This window comes from Oncorhynchus gorbuscha, linkage group LG15, assembly GCF_021184085.1.
Source record: "Oncorhynchus gorbuscha isolate QuinsamMale2020 ecotype Even-year linkage group LG15, OgorEven_v1.0, whole genome shotgun sequence".
NCBI classification, from domain to species: Eukaryota; Metazoa; Chordata; class Actinopteri; order Salmoniformes; family Salmonidae; genus Oncorhynchus; species Oncorhynchus gorbuscha.
Window position 1 is genome coordinate 67,571,978 of NC_060187.1, and position 26,618 is coordinate 67,598,595.

The following is a 26,618-nucleotide window of genomic DNA, read 5'->3' on the forward strand; positions in this document are numbered from 1 at the left end:
AGCAGCTTGGTTTGAATAAATCAACTGTGGGAGCAATTATTAGGAAATGGAAGACATACAAGACCACTAATAATCTCCCTCGATCTGGGGCTCCATGCAAGATGAAAAAATGATCACAAGAACGGTGTGCAAAAATCCCAGAACCACACGGGGGGACCTAGTGAATGACCTGCAGAGAGCTGGGACCAAAGTAACCAAGCCTACCATCAGTAACACACTACGCCGCCAGGGACGCAAATCCTGCAGTGCCAGACGTGTCCCCCTGCTTAAGCCAGTACATGTCCAGGCCCGTAAGAAGTTTGCTAGAGAGCATTTGGATGATCCAGAAGAAGATTGGGAGAATGTCATATGGTCAGATGAAACCAAAATATTACTTTTTGGTAAAAACTCAACTCGTCGTGTTTGGAGGACAAAGAACGCAGAGTTGCATCCAAAGAACACCATACCTACTGTGAAGCATGGGGGTGGAAACAAAATGCTTTGGGGCTGTTTTTCTGCAAAGTGACCAGGACGACTGATCCGTGTAAAGGAAAGAATGAATGGGGCCATGTATCGTGAGATTTTGAGAGAAAACCTCCTTCCATCAGCAAGGGCATTGAAGATGAAACGTGGCTGGTTCTTTCAGCGTGACAATGATCCCTAACACACCGCCCGGGCAACGAAGGAGTGACTTCGTAAGAAGCATTTCAAGGTCCTGGAGTGGCCTAGCCAGTCTCCAGATCTCAACCCCATAGAAAATCTTTGGAGGGAGTTGAAAGTCCGTGTTGCCCAGCAACAGCCCCAAAACATCACTGCTCTAGAGGAGATCTGCATGGAGGAATGGGCCAAAATACCAGCAACCGTGTGTGAAGACTTACAGAAAACGTTTGACCTCTGTCATTGCGAAAACAGGGGGTATATAACAAAGTATTGAGCAAACTTTTGTTATTGACCAAATACTTATTTTCCACCATAATTTGCAAATAAATAAATTAAAAATCCTACAATGTGATTTTCTGAATTTTCTTCCTAATTTTGTCTGTCATAGTTGAAGTGTACCTATGATGAAAATTACAGGCCTCTCTCATCTTTTTAAGTTGGAGAACTTGCACAATTGGTGGCTGACTAAATACGTTTTTGCCCCACTGTATATTTGTCTTGCGGAAAGCTTTGGTTGTTTATCTCTTTAACAGTCAGAAAGCTGGGTGTTACAGAAGCATAGCTCCAGTCAGTCAGTTACAGGTTTACATCCAACGTGGTCAGCTGTTTCCTTTACATGTAGTTCTTATTAGGTGCATATATCCCAGAGTATAAAACAGTCATCTACAGGGTGACAATAATAATTCATTCAGATTTTTACAGCAAACCAAAAACATCCTGTGACTTAATTTACAGTCATGTAAAACACAACAGCATTAACAGTAAACAAGTGTGTCTGTATGTCAAGGGTGTGTGTAATGGCATATGTTCTGTTTTTGTCCTGCCCAGGACAGTGAGCAAATTGCTGTGTGTTTGTGCAGCAGTGTACATGTACTGTGTGTCTCAGTCTTTGTGGTCTTCGTTCCTGTAGAGATCAGTCAGTCCTCTACCACCCTAGCAGCGAGTTAGTTAAGTGAAGGGGAGCGGTCAGTATTCCACAGCAGTTCTATGTAGGGCCACTTGGTCTGGAGGCAGCGCTTCACTGGAGTGTCATCTGTCCTCACCATGGGGTCCTCCAAGCCCAGGACCAGGGCTGAACCCTGAACATACTCCACCTGACAAAGAGAGACAACACACACCAACACCTTACATTATCATAGTGGCATGACAGTTTCAGGCTGTTTTAGAGGTGTGTGTGTATATCTTACCCTCTCGTTGTGGTTGGACTGTTTCAGGCCATTGTAGTGGTAGACAGGGAAGGAGTCTGGGATTCCAGTATCCTGAAAACACAATATACACCAGTTAACAATCATGGAGTCATCTCTGGGATGCGTGTCGATAACTCTGCTCTGGAAGGTGTGTATATGGGAACCCACAGACAATTCAGCATACTTTAGCCTGAAACCATATCCATACCCCAAACCCACATACGTGTGTGTGTGTGTGTGTGTGTGTGTGTGAGCGCACGTGCACACACACGCGTTTGTGAAACCATAACCCCAATCCCACAGAACAGCCTATATTAGAAACCAGTCAATAATGACACAGAGCCAAACACTTTGCTGGGACGTTCCAGAATGCTAATAGTCTGTGAGAGTATGTTTATGTGAAACCATGACCTCAGTCTGTGTGTGTGTGTGTGTGTGTCCAGTTGGCTAATGGCAGTATAATTTCTTTGTGGCCAAGGGCCATTCCTCTGGTGAGTCCCCGAAGCCCTGATCACTTTAACACACTTCCCGCTCCTCTCTCTCTCTCTCTCTCTCTGTCCCCACCTCCCTTTCTCTTTGCCTCTCGCTCTCCCACTCTTCAGCCATGGTTCCCTGCCACAGAGTCCCTGTCTGAACAGGAGTTTGTGTAAATATATATTTAAACATTTTGGTCACCAGTACATTGCTGTAAAAGATTTGACTCAACAAATTCATATCTATCGTCAGCCACAAGCCACTAACAAAACAGAAGCGCTCATGTACATACACACATACACCAAATCGGTCTTCGCAGCATGTTTTATGGATGTCGCTGCAGCCTTAAAGTATCTCAGCTCCTCTTCAGTTACCTGATCAGGGAAGAACTCCAGGAGGAACGGAGCCAGCAGCACAATCCCCAAGCCCTCTGGATCCAACTTACTCTTCATCAGACTCACACTGGAGAGGGAGCGAGGGAATAAGAGAGAGGGAGGAAGAGAAAGAGAGGAAAGAGTTCAGTTTGTAAGTTTGACATTTCAACATTGTCTTATAGTCCAAGTACAGCAATGAGACATGACTCCAATTCTTCAGAAAACCTAAATCAGCCCCGTGTGTCTGATGGAGGGAGAGGTAGTAAGAAGAGACATTGGGAGAGAGCTAGTGGAAGGGAAAGGGTGGCGTTGAGGAAGGAGTGGTGAGGGAGGATGAGGGGTGGAAGTGAAGAGGGAAGGGGTGCAGGTGAATGGGGGAACGGGTGCAGGTGAGGAGGGAGGCCGAAGGGGTGGAGAAGGGAGGAGCAGAGGTGAGGAGGGAGGGGGGGTGAGGAGGGATCACAAATGGTGGAGGTGAGGAGGGAGGTGGTGTGAAGGGCTGTCTGAGGTATAAATGTGTCATGTTCTGTGTAAAAGATTATGTGTAAGAAAGCAAACACTGGAGAAATGTACGGTAACCCCGTCTGATGAGGAGTTCTGGTGTGTGTATGTGTGATACTAAATATACCACTAGACATTCCTGTGTGTTACAGCAGTAATATTATTCTTATTCCACAGTGATAAAATAGAAAAACATTTCCCTTTTAAGGCAGAAATAAGAGGAGTGTTACATGCTCAGACACAGAGGCTGATAACCCAGTTAAGACTGTGTGTGTCATCTGATGTTACAGTCAGAGAAATAATCCTCTGCATTGTCATTAATAGCAGACTCCTACATTTCCTCAGTGAAAACAACATCCTGAGCAAATATCCAATTGGCTTTTTACCAAGTTACCACACGACAGACCAGGTATTCACCCTACACATCCTAATTGACAAACAAAACAAGAAGCAGCTAGCTTCAGAAAAAGCTAGCGCCATTAGCCAGGAGCAAGAGGACCCATCCCCCCGAGGCCCAATGAATGCCAACCTCGCACTCTGTCGAAGACATCCTTTCTGAGTTGAGATCCCAACGTGCAGAACTCAACATTAAATTAGATGCCATTAACTCTCAGCTCAGTGTGATAGGGGGGCAAGGTGACAATCCTGGAAAATGCTTTGCCTGACATCACCAACAAGAACCATAAACGCGGGACGCCTGGACGAGGCAGAGGGGCGAATCCTATCCATGGAAAACTTATTGGACAGACACCATGGAAACAATAGCATATGCTAAAAAGAAAATAGAACATCTGGAAGAGAAAACAGAGGACCTGAAAAATAGGGGGCGAAGGAATAATTGTGTTCTATTAAATCTGGGTGAGAAAGAAGAGGGAAAACATGCCCCTGATCCGCTACCTGCAAGACAAACTTCCGAATGGCTCCACCTGTCCACCGACAGGCCCATAGAACAACTCGAAAGAGCTCACCGAGCACTGAGGCCCCCACCAGCAGCCAGACAACCACCACACCCAATCACCATACGTTTCCTGAGATTCACCGACAAGGAACGAGTCCTACAGGCGGCGAAAATCAACACCATCACAGTGGGAAATGCCAAACTCACTTTACACCCGGACCTGTCAGCTGGAATACGCCGAAAGCGCAGAGAGTTTGACGAGGTGAAGAAATACTCCATTGACCGAGGCATCTTCAGGGGATTCAAATACCCAAAAGAGCTCAGGATTCTTCACCAAGGAGCCCTGCGACACTTCAAAACTCCCGAAGAGGCATAACATTTTTTGAAAGACAATCCTGGTCAATGAGAAATGGACCAATGACTAAATACTATTACTGTTATTACTAAAGGAGGTAAGACAACATATAACCGATATCCAAAGACCAGAAAAAGATACTATGTGCTCTAAAAAAAAGAAGAGGAAAAAGCAGACATTGCCCTATCTATTACAAGAAAGACACCTCTGTGATGCCGAACATGCCAAACTCCGCAGAGCTTGGGTGGGAACAGGTGTATTTCTCATCTTTCAAATCAAACAGTAGAGGTACAAACATACTTATCCATAAGAATGTTCCATTCATAATTGACAAAAACATATCTGATCCGGAGGGGATATTTATTTTGATAACTGGGTCACTGTATGGACAACCAATTACTATCTTAAACATATACGCCCCTAACACAGATACCCCTGCTTTCATGTCAAAAATGATAACCCTTTTCAATGAGCATTGTGTTTCCTTTGGCGTGGTGGCGGGAGAATTTAATTGTACCCTTAACCCAACTGTAGACAAATCATCTCAAGTTCCCACCACAAACCCTAGATCTGCAAAGATGTTAAACTCTCTTTTACTAAAGAGATGGGACTGATAGATATCTGGAGAGAGACTAATGGCACATCTATGGACTATACATACTACTCGAATGTCCATAACACCTACTCCCGTATAGATTACATTTTTATCCCAAAGAGTTTCAGCCACGTGTACAATCGGACCCATAGCACTTTCAGATCACGCCGTTGTCCACCTCCGGTTTGACCGCTGCAAAAACATCCGAGGTCAAAGAGCTGGAAATTCAACACCTCCATGTTATCAAACAAATTGTTCCATACATTGGTAACTACATGGATAGACAACTACACACAAGACAACAAAGATTCTCCTGTTTCTCCAGCCACAATGTGGGACGCTGCCAAAGCCACACTAAGATGTCATCTAAATGCATATGTTCCCTCTAAGAAAATAGCAATGGAAGCACACAGGCTAGTTCTTGAGAGCGAGCTAGAATGCTGTGAAAGAGTACATAAACAATCCTCAGACAGCACCTCCTGGAGTCAACTTAAAGCAGCCAAAGCCAAACTGAATTTGGATTATACTTGGGAGAGTTAAAAAAAAGTTCTTTACTAAACAGAAATACCATAGCCATAGGCAGAGTAGATTGCTTGCTTACCAATTTAAAAAAGAGCCGTTAGAGCGTACAATCATGGCTATCCGAACAGCAGAGGACGAGGTCACATAAGACCCCAAAAATATAAATTGAACCTTTCATGATTTTTACTGCAAACTATATACCTCTGAGAGAAAACACACAGCGGCAGAACTCCACTCCTTCCTAGAGGGAATCTCGCTACCTAAACTATCAGATACCGACTAAGAAGATCTCAACTCCCCCGTACTCCTGAGGAGATCCTGGAGGCAATTACCACCATGTCACCTAACAAGTCCCCAGGCCCAGATGGATTCCCCAGAGAGTTCTACAAAGCATTTTGGCCCCAGCTTAGCCCTATTTTCATGCAAATGCTGGATGTTTTTGCAAAAACTGAGTTCTCCCAGACTCAATGCACACAGCTCACATTAAAGTGTTGCGCAAAAAAGACAAGGAGCCTCTATCCTGCTCGTACATTCCGGCCCATAAGCTTGTTGTATTACGACAACAAAATAATTACCAAATTGCTCGCCAAAAGACCAAACACTCTTCTTCCCAAAATAATAAAAGTGGACCAAACTGGATTTATTTGAGACGGATACTCTTCTGATAACATTAGCCGTCTTTTTGATATTATTGATCAAGTAAACACACAGAAGACCACTTTAAACAATGCTACCTTATATAATGTTACTTACCCTACATTATTAATCTCATATGCATATGTATATACTGTACTCTACATCATCGACTGCATCCTTATGTAACACATGTATCACTAGCCACTTTAACTATGCCACTTTGTTTACTTTGTCTACACACTCATCTCATATGTATATACTGTACTCGATACCATCTACTGTATGCTGCTCTGTACCATCACTCATTCATATATCCTTATGTACATGTTCCTTATCCCCTTACACTGTGTATAAGACAGTAGTTTTGGAATTGTTAGTTAGATTACTTGTTGGTTATCACTGCATTGTCGGAACTAGAAGCACAAGCATTTCGCTACACTCGCATTAACATCTGCTAACCATGTGTATGTGACAAATAAAATTTGATTTGATTTGATTTGTCCTGCTGGCTTCACTGGATGCTGAGAAGGCGTTCGACAGGATGGAGTGGAGCATTCTGTTCTCAGTCTCAGTTCAATATGGGCCCAAACTTTATTAAATGGATCAAATCACTATACTCTCATCCAAATGTCATGGTGACTACTAATGGACTGAATTCTGACAGATTCCCTTTGGGACGAGGCACAAGACAAGGGTGTTCGCTGTCCCCCCCCTGCTCTATTTGTTGGGGGCGGAGCCGCTGGCAGAGTTGATAAGGAGCAATCCAAGTATTACGGGTGTTTCTGCAGGCGGCCTGCAGCACAAGATTTCGCGAGATTCCTTATGGCAAGTTCAGGTTATAAGATCAATTTGAACAAATCCACTGTCTGCCCTCTCAATCTTACGCTCACCAGCTCTATGAAGACACTATGTCCATTCCAATGGAAGTCACAGGGGTTTCAATACCTTGGGATCTTCATTACACCAGATCTGAATAGCCTTTTCAAGGACAACTATCTTCCACTCCTGGATTGAATAAAGAACGATCTCCAAACCTGCATCTCCCTCTTAATTAGCTTAGTAGGAAGAATTAATGTCATCTGTATGAACATCTTCCCTAGACTGAACTATTTATTTCAGATGCTCCCATGCTATCTCCCAGTTTCCTTTTTCAAAACAACTAACCAAAGCATCATCAAATTTATATGTGGCAATAAAACACCTAGGATCAAGTTCTCCACTCTATCGAAACCTGAATCGAAGTGTGGTCTTGCCCTTCTCTCCCTTCAATTGTACTACTGGTCTGCCCAAATCCGCAACATGCTAACATGGATCACAGACAGACAAGAGTCAACATGGATTCAGATAGAAGCCCAATCCTGTGGTTCATTGCCACTAAGCTCAATTATATTCATTAATAACTTTAGTGAAGTGGGCAACATGGCCAAAACCTTTGTGATTTACAGCACCCTACTAGCGGAGGGACTAAGAAATATCTGGGTATTTCCTCCCAAATATGTTCTCACTCGCCCATAGTAGGCAACCCAGACTTGACAAAAGTCCTGAAGGATGCCAACTTTCATCTTTGGCATATTCTAGGAATCAGGACCTTTTCAGACCTATTTCATCAGAAAACCACTACACTGAAATCCGTTCAAGAGCTCTGCAGTGAATTCAACATTTACATTTACATTTAAGTCATTTAGCAGACGTGCCAAGATCCCATTTTCTTTATTATTTTTGGAAAAAATATCTTCCAATTAGACATTTCATTTCCTCATTTACTTCCAAGAGGAGATAAGAAACTCAGTTGAATGAAGTTGAAACCCTTCTTGTCACAGCACAATCCATTAAAGGCAAAATATCTTATATCTATAGACTCCTTTCTGAGAAAGGAGGCTCCTCCTTTACTCCTTCAAAAATAATCTGGGAAAAGGACCTTGGTCTGACTATCAGTGATGAGTTATGGGCGGAGGTTTGCGACAGGGTATACTGCTCCTATACTAATGTAAAAATGAAAGAATCTAATTACAAATGGTTGTACAAATTTTATTACACTCATTTGAGACTCCATAGAATGAAAACGGACATCTCTCCTAACTGTAAAAGATGTACCTCTGAAAGTGGAACCTATATGCATGTATTTTGGAATTGTAGAGAGATTGCCAGATTTTGGCAATCTATACACACTGCTGCACAGAAAATCCTACAGTTAGATACACGGGGTCATATCAATATTCTTAATGCCCAGCAGGACTTTGTTCTTGATCCTGACAGAGACAATTTGCTTATGACTATTACATACTTTGCTAAGAAATGTATTATTCTATTGTGGGCCTCTAATACCCCTCCTACATTTAAAATGTGGATTGACCAGATTGCTGACTTTCTCTTGAAAAGCTCACTTATGACCTCCGCAAGAGACAGCCCAAGTTTGATAGACTCTGGTCTCCACTACTCAACTATATTTCAAATTGGACAGAGTGAATGGGGTGATTAGGGAAATGACCAGATGCATGTTGTGTAAGGTGCTGTAAAATCTAAAAACTAATTATTTGCTCATCGTCTCAGCTAAGGCTGGAAATAGCTAATAAGAACCTTGATAGTGCTGCTGCATGTTTTATATATATGTTTTTTTAGAATTATATATTATAATTATTTTTGTATTATTATAATTATTTTTTAAATATATAACTATTTTTTATTTCTATTTGTTCAAAGATGAGAGGCCTGTAATTTTCATCATAGGTACACTTCAACTATGACAGACAAAATGAGGGAATAAAATCCAGAAAATCACATTGTAGGATTTTTTATTAATTAATTTGCAAATTATGGTGGAAAATAAGTATTCGGGTCACCTACAAACAAGCAAATACTTATTTTCCACCATAATATGCAAATAAATTCATTAAAAATCCTACAATGTGATTTTCTGGATTTTTCTTCTTCTAATTTTGTCTGTCATAGTTTAAGTGTACCTATGATGAAAATTACAGGCCGCTCATCTTTTTAAGTGGGAGAACTTGCACAATTGGTGGCTGACTAAATACTTTTTTGTCCCACTGTACATATAAATATATGGATGAGTGATGGCCGGGCGGCAAAGGCAAGATGCAATAGATAGTATAGAATACAGTATAGAATACAGTATATACATATGAGATGAGTAATGTAGGATATGTAAACATTATTAAAGTGGCGTTATTTATAGTGACTAGTGATACCGTACCAGGCGGTGATACAGCCCGACAGGATGCTCTCGATTGTGCATCTGTAAAAGTTTGTGAGTGTTTTAGGTGACAAGCCACATTCCTTCAGCCTTCTTCACCACACTATCTGTGTGGGTGGACCATTTCAGTTTGTCCGTGATTTGTAGGCAGAGGAACTTAAAACTTGCCACTTTCACTACTGTCCCATCGATGTGGATGGAGGGGTGCACCCTCTGCTCTTTCTTGAAGTCCACAATCACCTCCTTTGTTTTGTTGACGTTGAGTGAGAGGTTATTTTTCTGACACCACACTCCGAGGGCCCTCACCTCCTTCCCTGTAGGCTGTCTCGTCGTTGTTGGTAATCAAGCCTACCACTGTAGTTTCGTCTGAGTTGGAGACATGCATGGCCACGCAGTCATGGGTGAACAGGGAGTACAGGAGGGCTGAGAACGCACTCTTGTGGGGCCCCAGTGTTGAGTATCAGCGGGGTGAAGATGTTGTTTCCTACTGGCCCATCAAAGTCCAGGATGCAGTTGCACTGAGCGGGGTCGAGAGCCAGGGTCTCAAGCTTAATGACGAGTTGAGGGTACAATGGTGTCAAATGCTGAGCTGTAGTCAATGAACAGTATTCTTACATAGGTATTCCTCTTATCCAGATGGGATAGGGCAGTGTGCTGGCGATTGTGTCGTCTGTGGACCTATTGGGGCGGTAAGAAAATTGGAGTGGGTCTAGGGTATTAGGTAGGGTGAAGGTGATATGATCCTTGACTTGTCTCTCAAAGCACTTCCTGATGACAGAAATGATTGCTATGGGGGGATAGTCATTTAGTTCAGTTACCTTTGCCTTCTTGGGTACAGGAACAATAGTGGCCATCTTGAAACATGTGGGGACAGCAGACTGGAATAGGGATTGATTGAATATGTCCGTAAACACACCAGCCAGCTGGTCTGCACATGCGCTGAGGACACAGCTAGCCTTGCGAGGAATAACACGTTTAAATGTTTTACTCATGTTGGCCACAGAGAGCCCACAGGCTTCGGTAGCGGGCCGTGTCAGTGGCACTGTATTGTCTTCAAAGCGAGCAAAGAAGTTGTTTAGTTTGTCTGAAAGCAAGATGTCAACATCTGTGATGGGGCTGGTTTTCTTTTTGTAATCTGTGATTGACTGTAGACCCTGCCACATTAGTCTCGTGTTTGAGCCGTTGAATTGCGACTCCGCTTTGTCTCTATACTGACGCTTTGCTTGTTTGATTGCCTTGGAGGTAATAGCTACACTGTTTGTATTCGGTCATGTTTCCAGTCACCTTGGGTACAAGATCTCTGATGCACTAGCTAATAAACTTGCTCACCGAGTCAGTGTATACGTCAATGTTATTGTCTGAGGCTACCCGGAACATATCCCAGTCCACGTGATCGAAGCAATCTTGAAGTGTGGAATCCGATTGGTAAGACCAGTGTTGGATAGACCTGAGCACGGGCGTTTCCTGTTTTAGTTTCGGCCAATAGAATGGGAGCAACAAAATGGAGTCATGGTCAGATTTGCCAAAAGGAGGGCAGGGGAGGGCAAAGCTTTTCAGCTTCCAGGCAGACACTGGAGGGCTTTGCATAGGCATTTTGTTGTGGGACTAGATTAACCTGTTGAGTGTAGGGGGCAGTATTTTGATGAAAAACGTACCCAAATGAAACTGCCTATTTCTCAGGCCCAGAATCTAGAATATGGATATAATTAGATAGATATAAAACACAAAAGTTTCCAAAACTGTCAAAATATTGTCTGTGAGTATAACATAACTGATATTGCAGGTGAAAACCTGAGGAAAATCCAACAAGGAAGTGCCTAAGAGAAACAAATCTCCCCGTTCCATTGCATGCCTTCCCTCCATTTAAAGGGATATCAACCAGATTCCTTTCCCTATGGCTTCCACATGGCGTGAACATTCCTTAGACATAGTTTCAGGCTTTTATTCTGAAAAATGAGCGAGAATGATCACATCGCGTCAGTGGGTGGCTGGGTGCCAGCAGAGTTTTGCATGCACAACAGCTTGGAGCAGACATGTTTTTCTCTTTCCTATTGAAAAAGCTACGGTCCGGTTGAAATATTATCAATTATTTATTGTAAAAACAACCTGAGGATTGATTATAAAAAAACATTTGACATGTTTCTACAAACTTTACGGATACTTTTTGGAATTTTCCTCTGCCCCGTCGTGACTGCTCGAGCCTGTGGATTTCTGAACAAAACGGGCCAACCAAATGGAGGTATTTTGAGTATAAAAACAATCTTTGTGGAACAAAAGGAACATTTATTGTGTAACTGGGAGTCTCGTGAGTGCAAACATCCGAAGATCATCAAAGGTAAGCGATTCATTTTATTGTTTTTTCTGACTTTCGTGACCAATCTACTTTGCTGCTAGCTCTTTGTAATGTTTTGTCTGCTGAGAGAGATGTCCTAGCATAAACGCTTGGATAGCTTTTGCTGTAAAGCTTTTTTGAAATCTGACACGCCAGGTGGATTAACAACAAGCTAAGCTGTGTTTTGCTATATTGTCATTTAATTTGAATTTGGCGCTCTGAAATTCAGCGGATGTTGATGAAAATGATCCCGCTAACGGGATGGGTGCGCCAAGAAGTTAACCGGTTCTCATGCTTTTAAAATAACTGTTCAGTTCCCCTGCCAAATGTATGACCATGTTAGAGACACATATTTCCTTCAGATTACACAGGCCCACAAAGAATTTGAAAGCAAATCAATTTTGATAACTCCCACATCTATTCGTTGAAATACCACAGTGTGCCGTCACAGCAGCAATATTTGTGACCCGTTGTCACAAGGGCAACCAGTGAAGCACAAACACCATTGTAAATACAAACTACATAAGCCAAAGTATGTGAACACCGGCACGTCGAACATCTCATTCCAAAAGCATGGGCATTAATATGGAGTTGGTCCCCCCTTTGCTGCTATAACATCCTCCACTCTTCTGGGGAAGGCTTTCCACTAAATGTTGAAACATTACTGCGGGGACTTACATCCATTCAGCCACAAGAGCATTAGTGAGGTCGGGCACTGATGTTGGGCGATTAGGCCTGGGTCTCAGTCGGCGTTCCAATTCATCCCAAAATTGTTCAATGAAGTTGAGGACAGGGCTCTGTGCAGGCCAGTCAAGTTCTTCCACACTGATCTCGACTAACCATCTGTATCTTTGTTCATGGGGGCATTGTCATGCTGAAACATGAAAGGGCCTTCCTCCATACTGTTGCCACAAAGCACAGAATCATCTAGAATGTCATTGTATGATGTAGCATTAAGACTCCCTCCAAACCATGAAAAACAACACCAGACCAATATTCCTCCTCCACCAAACTACAGTTGGCACTATGCTTTGGGGCAGGTAGCATTCTCCTGGCATCTGCCAAACCCAGAATCGTCCGTCGGACTGCAAGGTGGTGAAGCGTGATTCATCACTCCAGAAAACACATTTCCACTGCTCCAGAGTCCAATGGTAGCGAGATTTACACCACTCCAGACGATGCTTGGCATTGCGCATGGTGATCGTACGCTTGTGTATGGCTGCTCGGCCATGGAAACCCATTTCATGAAGCTTCCCACGAACAGTTCCTGTGCTGACGTTGCTTCCTGAGGCAGTTCGGAACTCAGTAGTGAGTGTTGCAACCGAGGACAGATGATTTTAACACGCTATGAGCTTCAGCAATCGGCAACCCCATTCTGTTAGCTTGTGTGGCCTACCACTTCGAGGCTGATCCTAGACATTTCTACTTCACAATAACAGCACTTAGTTGACCAGGGCAGCTCTAGCAGGGTAGAAATTTTACAAACTGACTTGTTGGAAAGGTGGCATCCTATGATGGTACCACGTTGAAAGTCCGTGAGCTCATCAGTAAGGCCATTCTACTGCCAATGTTAAATTCACTTCTGTATATTATCTATTCCACTTGCTTTGGCAATGTAAACATGTTTCCCATGCCAATAAAGCCCTTTGAATTGAACTATTCCTCACTCTAAACCTTGTTTGAAGCAGCACATTCAATTATTTCCTTCCAGTCTTTCTGCTAGTAGTTTAATACCCCCCTCCACCCACCCCTCTTTCTCGCATCCTCTGGACGTTTAGTGTTCTCGCTCTCTTGTTCTGTCGGTGTTCTCTGCTCTTTACCTAGCAGCAGTGAAACATTAGCTAAGCCGGCTGGAACTGGTGCTGGACAAGAGCACACACACTTACTAGTATTCAGGTTCTGAGACGAGGTCTAGTGCCTTCATCACCTCCTCCAACAGAGAGTCTGGAATAAAGCCGTTATCTGGAGGGAAAGAAAGAGAATATTTGTCAGATAATTTTAGTTCTAACACAGCTAGGAGACAGGCCTCAGATTCCACAGCAATTCCGTGTGTTTGTTTTCTGTCAGTCATGATCAAAGAGGTGGGATGGAGAGGGTGCGCCATTATCAGCAAGTCCCAGTGGCACTGAGACAGGACAGGCCTTCACTTTCCCTCACACTGAACACACACAGTTTACATTGAGCTAACTGAGGAAATTAAGCACACACAAACACATATGTACACATGCAACACACACACAAAAGCCAGCCTTGTTCTCTCCTCTGTCTGACCTACATTCCTCAGCTATGACTTCTGTACCTGAGAGGACCAGCTTTAAACACTACCACGTGTGTCCATATGCACGTGTGTCCAACCTGTCTTAAAACACTAACATATGATTGTGTGTGTGTGCGCAATGGCGCTGGAGAAGAAAGCTGACGTTTTACATGTTCCCAACCCATTGTGTTTTGTTTTTTTGTTTATTTGTGTTGTTTGTAACTTAATGTGGCCATCTACCATCTCTTTTGACCGAAAATAACTTCTGGACATCAGGACTGCGATTACTCACCACGGACAAGCAGAATCATTTTTTCCCTTTAACGTGTCTGACGAGCCCAACACGAATTATATACTACTGCTTTCTCGGGAACAGGCGCAGATCCCTGTGATATGCGTGATGAGGCGGCAGAGAAAAAGGGGCCAGGGGCAGGCTGCCATCTGAGAATTCGTAGGCGATCGAATAAACCTTCACTTCCTCCCATTTTGCTTGCAGACGTGCAATCTTTGGAGAATAAAATAGATGACCTACGCGGAAGACTAAACTGACAACAGGACATTCAAAACTGTAATACCTTATGTTTCATGGAGTCATGGCTGAATGACGACACTATCAACATACAGCTGGCTGGTTATACAATGTACCGGCAGGATAGAACAGCGGTGTCTGGTAAGGGGCAGCAGAGTATGTATTTTTGTAAATAACAGCTGGTGCACGATATCTAAGGAAGTTTAGAGCCATTGCTCACCTGAGGTACAGTATCTCATGATAAGCTGTAGACCACACTATCTACCTAGAGAGTTTTCATCTGTATTTTTCATAGCTGTCTACATACCACCACAGACTAAGGCTGGCACTAAGACAGCATTGAATGAGCGGTATTCCGCCATAAGCAAACAAGAAAATGCTCACCCAGAGGCGGTGCTCCTAGTAGCTGGGACTTTAATACAGGGGAACTTAGAAATGTGTTAAAACTGATTTATCAGCATGTTAAATGTGCAACCACCGGGGGTAAAAAAAAACTTTAAAAACTTGACCACCTTTACTCCACGCACAGAGACGCATACAAAGCTCTCCTTCGCCCTACATTTGGCAAATCTGACCATAATTCTACCCTCCAGATTCTTGCTTAAAAGCAAATATTAAAGCAGCCAGATGAAGCAGATGCTAAACTACAGGACTGTTTTGCACAGACTGGAATATATTCTGATGGCATTGAGGAGTACACCACATTAGTCATTGGCTTTATCAATAAGTGCATCAATGACGTCGTCCCCACAGTGACTATACATACATACCCCAACCAGAAGCCTTGAATTAGGTAAAGGCTAGAGCTGCCGCTTTCATGGAGCGGGACTCTAACCTGGAAGCGTATGAGAAATCCTATGCCCTCCGACAAACCATTAAACAGGCGAAGCGTCAATACAGGACTAAGATCAAATTGTACTACACCGGCTATGATGCTCGTTTTGTTTGATAAAGTTCATATAATTATGAAAAATCTGAGTTTACGTCGGCGAGTTACGTTCACTAGTTCCAAAAACATTCAGTGATTTTGCATAGCCACATCGATTCAATAGAAATACTCATCATAAATGTAGATGATAATACAAGTTATACACATGGAATTATAGATAAACCTCACCTTAATGCAACCGGTGTCAGATTTTTAAAAAACAGAAAAGGCAAACCATGCAATAATCTGAGACGGCGCTCAGAAAAATAATAAATTAGCCGCCATGTTGGAGTCAACAGAAACCATAAATATTCCCTCACCTTTGATGATCTTCATCAGAATGCGCTCCCAGAAATCCTAGTTCCACAATAAATGCTTGATTTGTTCGATAATGTCCGTTATTTATGTCCAAGAATCAATCATTAGGATGTTTTTATCATAAATATTCAATAAAGTTTCAACCGGAGAATTCCTATGAGTAGAGGAGCAATGGAACACAGGTCAATATCATGTGGAATGCACGTGACCAGTAAATGGCTCTCTGTCAGTAACCTGACTCATTCAGTCCCACACCATAGTAGAAGCCTCATTCAAGTTTCTAAATACAGTTGACATCTAGTGGAAGCCCTAGGAAGTGCAACTTCATTCATATCCCACTGTGAATTCAATAGGGCCTGGGTTGAAAAATCGACCAACCTCAGATTTCCACTTCCTGTTTGGATTTCTTCTCAGGTTTTTGCCTGCCATATGAGTTATTTTATACTCTAAGACATTCAAACAGTTTTAGAAACTTCTGAGTGTGTTCTATCCAATACTACTAATAATATGCATATATTAGCAACTGAGAATGAGGAGCAGGCCATTTACTCTGGGCACCTTTCATCCAAGCTACTCAATGCTGCCCCTGCAGCCATAAGAAGTTAAACAGGTCAGCATTCACAAGGCCGCAGGGCCAGACGGATTACCAGGACGTGTACTGCGAGCATGCGCTGTTCAACTGGCAGGTGTCTTCTCTGACATTTTCAACCTCTCCCTGTCCAAGTCTGTAATACCAACATGTTTTAAGCAGACAACCACAGTGCCTGTGCCCAATAACACTAAGGTAACCTGCCTAAATGACTACAGACCCGTGGCACTCATGTCTGTAGCCATGAAATGCTTTGAAAGGCTGGTCATGATTCACATCAACACCATTATCCTAGAAACCCTAGACCCACTCCAATTTGCATACACATCATGCAATCTCTATTGCACTCCACACAGCCCTTTCTCACCTGGACAAAGGGAACACCTATGTGAGAATGCTATTCATTGACAAGAGCTCAGCATTCAACACCATAGTGCCCTCAAAGCTCATCAATAAGCTAAGGACCCTGGGACTAAACACCTCCCTCTGCAGCTGAATCTTGGACTTCCTAACAGGCCGCCCCCAGGTGGTAAGGGTAGGTAACAACACATCTGCCACGCTGATCCTCAGCACAGGGGCCCCTCAGGGGTGCGTGCTCAGTCCCCTCCTGTTCACTCATGACTGCACGGCCAGGCACAACTCAAACACAATCATTAAGTTTGCTGATGACAACAGTAGTAGCCTGATCACTGACAACGACGAGACAGCCTATAGGGAGGAGGTCAGAGACCTGGCCGTGTGGTGCCAGGACAACAATCTCTCCTGCAACGTGATCAAGACAAAGGAGATGATTGTGGACTACCGAGCATGCCCCCATTCTCATCGACGGGGCTGCAGTGGAGCAGGTTGAGAGCTTCAAGTTCCTTGGTGTCCACATCACCAACAAACTAACATGGTCCAAGCACACCAAGACATTCGTGAAGAGGGCACGACAAAACCCATTCCCCCTCAGGAGACTGAAAAGATTTGGTATGGGTCCGCAGATCTTCAAAAGGTTCTACAGCTGCACCATAGAGAGTATATCGACTGGTTGCGTCACTGCCTGGTATGGTAACTGCAAGGTACTACAGAGTGTAGCGCTAACGGCCCAGTACATCTGGGGCCAAGCTTTAAGCCATCCAGGACCTCAAAACCAGTCGGTGTCAGAGGAAGGCCCTAAATATTGTCTGAGTGTTATCTCTGCTACCTCACGGCATCAGAGTGCCAAGTCTAGGTCCAAAAGGCTTCTAAACTGCTTCTACCCCCAATCCTCCTGAACACCTTATCAAATGGCTACCCAGACTATTTGCATTGCCCCCCCCCCTTTTACACCACCTCATTGCCCCCCCACTCTTTTACGCCGCTGCTACTCACTCCACTGCTACTCTCTGTTGTCATCTATGCATAGTCACCTTAACTTTACCTACAGTGGGGAGAACAAATATTTGTAGGTTTTCCTACTTACAAAGAATGTAGTGGTCTGTAATATTTATCATAGGTACACTTCAACTGTGAGAGACGGAATCTAAAACAAAAATCCAGAAAAGCACATTTTGCACATTGCATGACATAAGTATTTGATACATCAGAAAAGCAGAACTTAATATTTGGTACAGAAACCTTCGTTTGCAATTACAGAGATCATACGTTTTCTGTAGTTCTTGACTAGATTTGCACACACTGCAGCAGGGATTTTGGCCCACTCCTTCATACAGAGCTTCTCCAGATCCTTCAGGTTTCGGGGCTGTCGCTGGGCCATACGGACTTTCAGCTCCCTCCAAAGATTTTCTATTGGGTTCAGGTCTGGAGACCGGCTAGGCCACTCCAGGACCTTGAGATGCTTCTTACGGAGCCACTAAGGAGCTGGCTGTGTGTTTTGGGTCGTTGTCATGCTGGAAGACCCAGCCACGACCCATCTTCAATGGTCTTACTGAGGGAAGGAGGTTGTTGGCCAAGATTCCGCGATACATGGCCCCATCCATCCTCCACTCAATATGGTGCAGTCGTCCTGTCCCCTTTGCAGAAAAGCATCTCCAAAGAATGATGTTTCCACCTCCATGCTTCACGGTTGGGATGGTGTTCTTGGGGTTGTACTCATCCTTCTTCCTCCAAACACGGCGAGTGGAGTTTAGACCAAAAAGCTCTATTTTTGTCTCATCAGACCACATGACCATACTCTTGTGCATGCAGACAGTATCGTCAGTTGAGGAGGAGATCCTCTGGATCATCCAGATGGTCATTGGCAAACTTCAGACGGGCCTGGGCATGCGCTGGCTTGAGCAGGGGGACCTTGTGTGTGCTGCAGGATTTTAATCCATGACGGCGTAGTGTTTTACTAATGGTTTTCAATGAGACTGTGGTCCCAGCTCTCATCAGGTCATTGACCAGGTCCTGCTGTGTAGTTCTGGGCTGATCCCTCACATTCCTCATGATCATTGATGCCACACGAGGTGAGATCTTGCATGGAGCCTCAGACCGAGGGTGATTGACCGTCATCTTGAACTTCTTCCATTTTCTAATAATTGCGCCAACAGTTGTTGCCTTCTCACCAAGCTGCTTGCCTATTGTCCAGTAGCCCATCCCAGCCTTGTGCAGGTCTAAAATTGTATCCCTGATGTCCTTACACACCTCTCTGGTCTTGGCAATTGTGGAGAGGTTGGAGTTTGTTTGATTGAGTGTGTGGACAGGTGTCTTTTATACAGGTAACAAGTTCAAACAGGTGCAGTTAATACAGGTAATGAGTGGAGAACAGGAGGACTTCTTAAAGAAAAACTAACAGGTCTGTGAGAGCTGGAATTCTTACTGGTTGGTTGGTGATCAAATACTTATGGCATGCAATAACATGCAAATTAATTACTTAAAAATCATACAATGTGATTTTCTGGATTTTAGTTTTAGATTCCATCTCACACAGTTGAAGTGTAACCATGATAAAAATTACAGGCCTCTACATGCTTTGTAAGTAGGAAAACCTGCAAAATCGGCAGTGTATCAAATACTTGTTCTCCCCACTGTACCTGTACATATTACCTCAACTACCTGGTGCCCCCGCACATTGACTCTGTACTGGTACCCACCTGTATATAGTCTCGCTATTGTTATTTTACTGCTGCTCTTTAATTACTTGTTACTTTTATTTCTTATTCTTATCCATATTTTTTTAACTGCATTGTTGGTTAGGAGCACGTAAGTAAGCATTTCACTTTAAGGTCTACACCTGTTGTATTCGGCACATGTGACTAATAAAATTTGATTTGAGCATGTGTGTTGTACATTGGGAAGGACTACAGCAGAGTCATAGTTTCAAATTCTGTGTGGAACACTAATGAAACTGTGTGTTATTGCATGCATGCGAGACCTGTGTGTATGTTATTGCATGAATGGGAGACCTATGTGTGCGTGTTATCGAGTGCATGTGAGACCTGTGTGTAAATTATTGCTTGCATGCGGGATGTGTGTGTTTTTTGGCGCCTCTCTTCTATAACATAGTGATCTGGGCCGACTCTAGATGACACACTGGCAGATTTATCGGGCTTTGACACTGCTCTCAACTCTGCTGGTTTTAGTGTGTGTATAATCATCCATATGGTATATATGATTTGTTTTTCACAAAACAGCAGAAACTCATCTCGGGCGCAGTAAGACCCATCAATTTCTCTCTCTCTGGTCTGAATGGATCAGTGTGTTTACTACATATTTGGTGTGGCAAATAGAAGACTACTCTCAGCTGGTGAGGCTCACTTTGTTAAAAAACAACACAAAACACACAGGCGCACACATACCCTCAGCCATGTTAAGAGGCATATTGTTCTTATAAACATGAAACGGAGGAATGTTGATTAGTGCGTCAGAAAAGATGGCGTCAATTCCTGCTGGAACACACACACAGCAGCGCTCACTAAAGACAGACATCAAAGACAGCGACAAACACACAAATGTGTCTGTGCAGGTCTGGTCCATGGGGGGGTTGTGTGTGTGTGTGTGTGTGTGTGGGGTTATTACTTTGGTGACCTTATCAGTCTTCAGCTAAACACACACACACACACACACACACACACACACACACACACACACACACACACACACACACACACACACACACACACACACACACACACACACACACACACACACACACACACACACACACACACACACACACACACACACACACACTCCAGCAACATGCATCACGCTCTCATTGTGTAGTGTGACAATCACACATACCATGGGTAACTCCATCGCTCCATACATACATTACATATACAAAAGTAAGTGGACACCACTTTAAATTAGTGGATTCAGCAACTTCAGCCATACCCGTTGCTGACAGGTGTATAAAATTGAGCACACAGCCATGCAATCTCCATAGACAAACACTGGCAATAGAATGGCCTTACCGAAGAACTCTGACTTTTAACATGACACCGTCATAGGATGGCACCTTTCCAACAACTCAGTTCGTCAAATGTCTTCACTGCTAAAGCTACCCTGGTCAACGGTAAGTGCTGTTATTGTGAAGTGGAAAAATCTAGGAGTAACAACGGCTCAGCCGCAAAGTGGTAGGCCACACAAGCCCCAGAACAGGACCGCAGAGTGCTGTAGCACACACATATATATATTTTTAAATTGCCTGTCCTTGGTTGCAACACTCACTACCGAGTTCCAAATTGCCTTTGGAAGCAATGTCAGCAAATTAACTGTTCGTGGGGAGCTTCATGAAGTGGGTTTCCATGGCTGAGCAGCAGCACACAAGAGTAAGATCACCATGCACAATGCTAAGTGTTGGCTGGAGTGGTGTACAGCTCGCCGCCATTGGGCTTGCGTTCTCTGAAGTGATGAATCACGCTTCACCATCTGGCTGTTCGGCAGATTAATCTGGGTTTGGCAGATGCCAAGAGATCGCTATTGCCCCAATACATAGTGCCAACTAATGTTTGGTGGAGGAGGAATAATGGTCTGGAGCTGTTTTTCATGCTTCGGGCTCGGCCCCTTAGTTCCAGTCAACGGAAATCTTGACGCTACAGCGTTACAACTTTGTGGAAACCGTTTGGGGATGACCCTTTCCTGTTTCAGCATGACAACGTATCTGTGCACAAAGTGAGGTCCATACAGAAATGGTTTGTTGAGAACTTGACTGGCCTTGAAGATACCCCTCTGGTGGTGTGGGGGCTGTGCTTTGGCAAAATGGGTGGGGTTATATCCTGTCTGGTTGGCCCTGTCTGGGGGTAACGTAGGTGTCTTCCGACCCCTCCCGTCTCAGCCTCCAGTATTTATGCTGCAATAGTTTGTCGGGGGGCTATGGTCAGTCTGTTATATCTGGAGTATTTCTCCTGTCTTATCCGGTGTACTCTGTGAATTTAAGTACGCTCCCTCTAATTCTCTCTCTCTCCCTCCCCTCTCGGAGGACCTGAGCCCTGGGACCTTGCCTCAGGACTACCTGGCTTGACGACTCCTTGCTGTCCCCAGTTCACCTGGTCGTGCTGCTGCTCCAGTTTCAACTGTTCTGCCCGTGGCTATAGAACCCTGACCTGTTCACTGCACGTGCTACCTTGTCCCGGACCTGCTGTTTTCGACTCTCACTCTACCACACCTGCTGTCTCAACCTCTGAATGCTCTGCTATGAAAAGCCAACTGACATTCATTCCTGAGGTGCTGACCTGTGCTGACCCTCTAAAACCACTATGATGATGATGATGATTATTAGACCCTGCTGGTCATCTATGAACATTTGAACATCTTGGCCTCAGAGCCTGGTTCCTCTCTATGTTTTTTCCTAGGTTCCTGACTTTCTATTGAGTTTTTTTCTAGCCACCGTGCTTTTACATTTGCATTTCTTGCTGTTTGGGGTTTTAGGCTGGGTTTCTGTATAGCATTTTGTGACATCTCTGTATAGCACTTTGTAACATCGGCTGAAGTACGTTTGATCACAAGAGCCCTGACCTCAACCCCATCGAACACCTCTGGGATAAATTGTAACGCCGTGTGTCCCTCTTCCCTCATCGTTCATTCAGTCTCTCACCTTCTTTCCACGGCCAAAAGCAGAGGGTAGTGATTAGAAAGCAGCGGGCCTCAGAATCTAACATCCTCTCGACTCAGTAAATACTCAGACTCAGTAGAGAGTTAAGTAGAACTCCGCTACGTTCCTCTCTTCTCCAGCCAGGTCACCCGTGATACAAGTCAGTATTCGACATCCATCCATGTCTCAGGACGTTGGAAACCGGCCACTAGAGGCAACAGTGAGCGCTGTTACCTTCAAGTAGGTTTCGGTTTTGCTAGGGCGTTGTGGACAGGGATGGCGGATAGGTGTAAGCATCTGCCTCGGGTTGCAAGTTCGAATCCAACGATAGAAAGTTGCTTCGGAGTTAATGCCTGAACATTAAAAATACTTCAAAATTTGACTTTTTGAACAACTTCTAAATTCGATGCTTGAGAAATATGGATGAACGTCTAATTCTAATGTGAGACCAAGCTGGATGCCCTATCCTTGCCCCTTTCTTTGCCCCCCTCCGGTCACCCCAAAAAGAGGAAAAGGATGGGAGCAGGTTGACTCAGCTGTGGGGAGATTGGGGCGGGCTGACACAGACACTAACCCCAAAACAACAGCAGAGATGAGAGGACCCCCGCACAGAGGGTGAGGAGAAGAGAGGATGAAAAGATAGGAATGGGAGGTTATACGGGCACATGCTCTACCAGGAAGGAGAGAGGAGAAAATATAACATGTCCAGGATATTGGTGTGTGTGTGTGTGAGAGAGAGAGAGATTGTTAGGCAACATACCATTTATACCGTATGTTGGGGTATTTCGAAATACAGATGGTATGATATTCAATACCGATAAACCAGGGTTTGCGTGCTAAGCCACTGCTTATAACTATAAGAAACCTAAGATGTGGCAAATCAATTATATGCAGCTCAGGGCTCCAGCTATGCATTTGGTTTGCTAACTTGCTAAGTGTCAAGATCAAGCTTCTTGGTTACAGCAGAGACATTCAATCCCCTCCTGGATCAAGATCCTCGTTGCCTAAATTGTTGTGGTTTCTATTTTAACAGTACCCCTTGTGTGCACTTCCGGTAATACTGTATACCCCAGTATGGTACAGAAACAGTATGAACATCTGGATACTGCCCAACCCTAGAGACTATCAGACTATCATTGAACGGTATTACCTTCTGGGTCGAAGGTTTGGAAGACTCTCCTGGCCTGTTCAGATGGAGACTCAGGAGCCACCAGACACATCTCCTACAAAGACAAGAGAAAGGGACATATGTCAGATTTCAACATTATATTATAGTTTAAACACAGAAATTAGACAGGCTTCCAATTCTCCAGAAAATCCCAAGAGCGAGAGTGATGTGTAGACCGAGGCACACAAAGATCACATAATAGGTCAAGAATTAAGACTACAACACCAGCTCTAAGGAGTACACGCGTGTGTGTGTGTGTACGGACTATCATTATCAGGCTCTGTTGGGTTATTAGCTGATCTGCAGATAAAACCAGACATTTTGTTTTCACTCAAAACACATATCAGCCAATCAGGCGATCATACAGAATTATAGTTGTTTGTTTGCTGGCTCAGAGTGATGTTGCCAGGGGGACTCGGAGGAGAAATAAGGGAAGACAGATTTCACAGAGATAGGACAGTGTGTGTGTGTGTGTTGAGATGGGGGGGGGGGGGGTTAGTCCGGCCCTCTGGATTCATCAACCCCCAACTCCGTACTCCCTTACCCAAGTTTCATAGTGAAATATGACAGTTTTGACAGGCTGTGAACCAAACTGCATAAGCAAACACGCACCGTGGTTAGCCTAGTATTAATGACACTGGCCGCATCCACTGAACTGGAGTATGTTTACTAGTGGCATTTTACACAAACACACTCAGCCTGCATAAACACAGACAGAAAAGAGCAAATAAACTGAACACATCTCCCTCAGCTAGCCTTTATTAATGTAGGAGTTCAGATGAAACAGTAGAGGCGAGAGAGCGAGACGAACAGAGGGAGAGAGATGACAGAGGGAGATCAGGGGAAGAGTTGGAGAGAAAGAGACATCAAGAGGAGAAGGCTCCCAGCTGGTAGAGAGGAGTGCACACACACATCGCTCACTGTCAGAGCAGCTGGGGGTACAGAATGGGTAGATGTTGGTTTAAGTATCTCTATAAATCAAACGGTACATTCTTCCTCCAGATAGATAGACGTGTGTGTTAAGGGTTAATGAATGGTCAGGGGGTTAACTGCCCTTACATGAGCATAATTTACTGAGGAGGATGCTGCTGAAGGGAGTGTGTATGTGTGACATACAGCGCATTCGGAAAGTATTCTGAATTTTCCACATTTTATTAAGTTAGACTTCAAATGTATTCAATATTTTTTCCCCCTTCAATCTATACACAATACCCCATAATGACAAAACAAAGATAGGTTTTTTAAAGAAATGTTTGCTAATTTATACAACAGAAATATCACATTTACATAAGTATTCAGACCCTTTACTCAGTACTTTGTTGAAGCACATTTGGCAGCGATTACAGCATCAAGTCTCCTTGGGTATAACACTACAAGCTTGGCACATCTGTATTTGGAGAGTTTCTCCTATTCTTCTCTGCAGATCCTCTCAAGCTCTGTCAGGTTAGATGGGGAGTGTTGCTGCACAGCTATTTTCAGGTCTCTCCAAAAATGTTAGATCGGGTTCAAGTCCAGGCTCTGGCTGTGCCTCAAGGTCATTGAGACTTGTCCCGAAGCCACTCCTGCGATTTCTTGGCTGTGTGCTTAGGGTCATAGTCCTGTTGGAAGGTAAACCTTCACCCCAGTCTGAGGTCCTGAGCATTCTGGAGCAGGTTTTCATCAAGGATCTCTCTGTACTTTCCTTCAATCCTGACTAGTCTTCCAGTCTCTGACGCTGAAAAAACATCCCCACAGCATGATGCTGCCTCCAACATGCTTCACCGTAGGGATTGTGCCAGGTTTCCTCCAGACATGATGCTTGGTATTCAGGCCAAAGAGTTCAATCTTGGTTTCATCAGACCAGAGAACCTTGTTTCTCATGGTCTGAGAGTCCTTAAGGTGACTTTTGGCAAACTTCAAGCCGTCTGACATGTGCCTGAGGAGAGGCTTCCGTCTGGCCATTCTACGATAAAGGGCTGATTGGTGGAGTGCTGCAGAAATGGTTGTCCTTCTGGAAGGTTCTCCCATCTCCACAGAGGAACTCTGGAGCTCTGTCAGAGTGACCATCGGATCCTTGGTCACCTCCTTGACCAAGGCCCTTCTCCCCGATTGCTCAGTTTGGCAGGGCGGCAAGATTTAGGAAGAGTTTGTGGTTCCAAACTTCTTCCATTTAAGAAGGCCAATGTGTTCTTTGGGTCATTCAATGCTGTAGACATTTTTTGGTACCCTTACCCAGATCTGTGCCTTGACACAATCCTGTCTCGGAGCTCTATGGCCGATTCCTTTGACCTCATGGCTTGATTTTTGTACTGATATGCACTTTCAACTGTGGGACCTTATATAGACAGGTATGCGCCTTTCCAAATCATGTCCAATACATTTTATTTACTACAGGCGGACTCCAATCAAGGATGATCAATGGAAACAGGATGTACCTAAGCTCAATTTCGAGTCTCACAGCTGTCATGACTCTCCTGTGAAGACCTGAATGATCAGGTTACAGTGGGTCCGCTATAGAGCGCCCTCGCTCCCTCCGACAGAGGGGGAGGGGTGAAGTTTTCCCTTTTATGATAGTCATAAAATACCTGCAGGAACTCACTCTCCCACTATGCAGAAATGAAAGTTAAAAACCCCTTTGTTACAACAGATATTTTGCAGTACCGTGACATCCAAGATTGGATAATGAAACAATATTTCCGTAATCCAAACACTTGGAATGGTCCATGGCTATTTAAAGAATAATCCTGTTGAATTCATTACAATTTTATGATGTCATTAAAGACGCTATTATCAAATAACGATAACTCTAGAAATGTAAATCTGATAACTGGGACATATACATCTAAAATGTTGTGGAACTTATATGATTAAATATTAAACTATTTGTGAGAAGATGAAATGTCAGTTTAGCCTTCTAAATGAGATAATTGTTTTTCATGTAAAGTTTTACCCAGTCTGTAACCACGCCCACATGAGCACAGACCTTGTGTTAACGTGAATGACACCGCCCTCCAAGGTGAGTGCTTAACCTCTTCAGTCTACCCTCTACTTTTTCGAACATTCTGTTAAAAATCGTGCAACATTTCAGCGCCCTGCTACTCATGCCAGGAATATAGTATATGCATGTG

General features: G+C 43.9%; 1 protein-coding gene across 1 annotated transcript in view; it reads right to left on the reverse strand.

The window, feature by feature from the left end:
- Positions 1 to 1,010: 1,010 nt before the first annotated feature.
- LOC123997848 (ubiquitin carboxyl-terminal hydrolase MINDY-3-like) overlaps positions 1,011 to 26,618 on the reverse strand; it is a 50,877-nt gene continuing 25,269 nt past the window's right edge. Inside the window, exons 11-15 of the mRNA XM_046302453.1 lie at positions 23,494 to 23,566; positions 13,611 to 13,686; positions 2,675 to 2,762; positions 1,827 to 1,898; positions 1,011 to 1,733 (exon numbers count right to left, since the gene is read on the reverse strand). Coding sequence (XP_046158409.1) covers positions 1,584 to 1,733; positions 1,827 to 1,898; positions 2,675 to 2,762; positions 13,611 to 13,686; positions 23,494 to 23,566 — 459 coding nt within the window. The 3' untranslated portion in view covers positions 1,011 to 1,583. The remainder of the gene's footprint in view (positions 1,734 to 1,826; positions 1,899 to 2,674; positions 2,763 to 13,610; positions 13,687 to 23,493; positions 23,567 to 26,618) is intronic.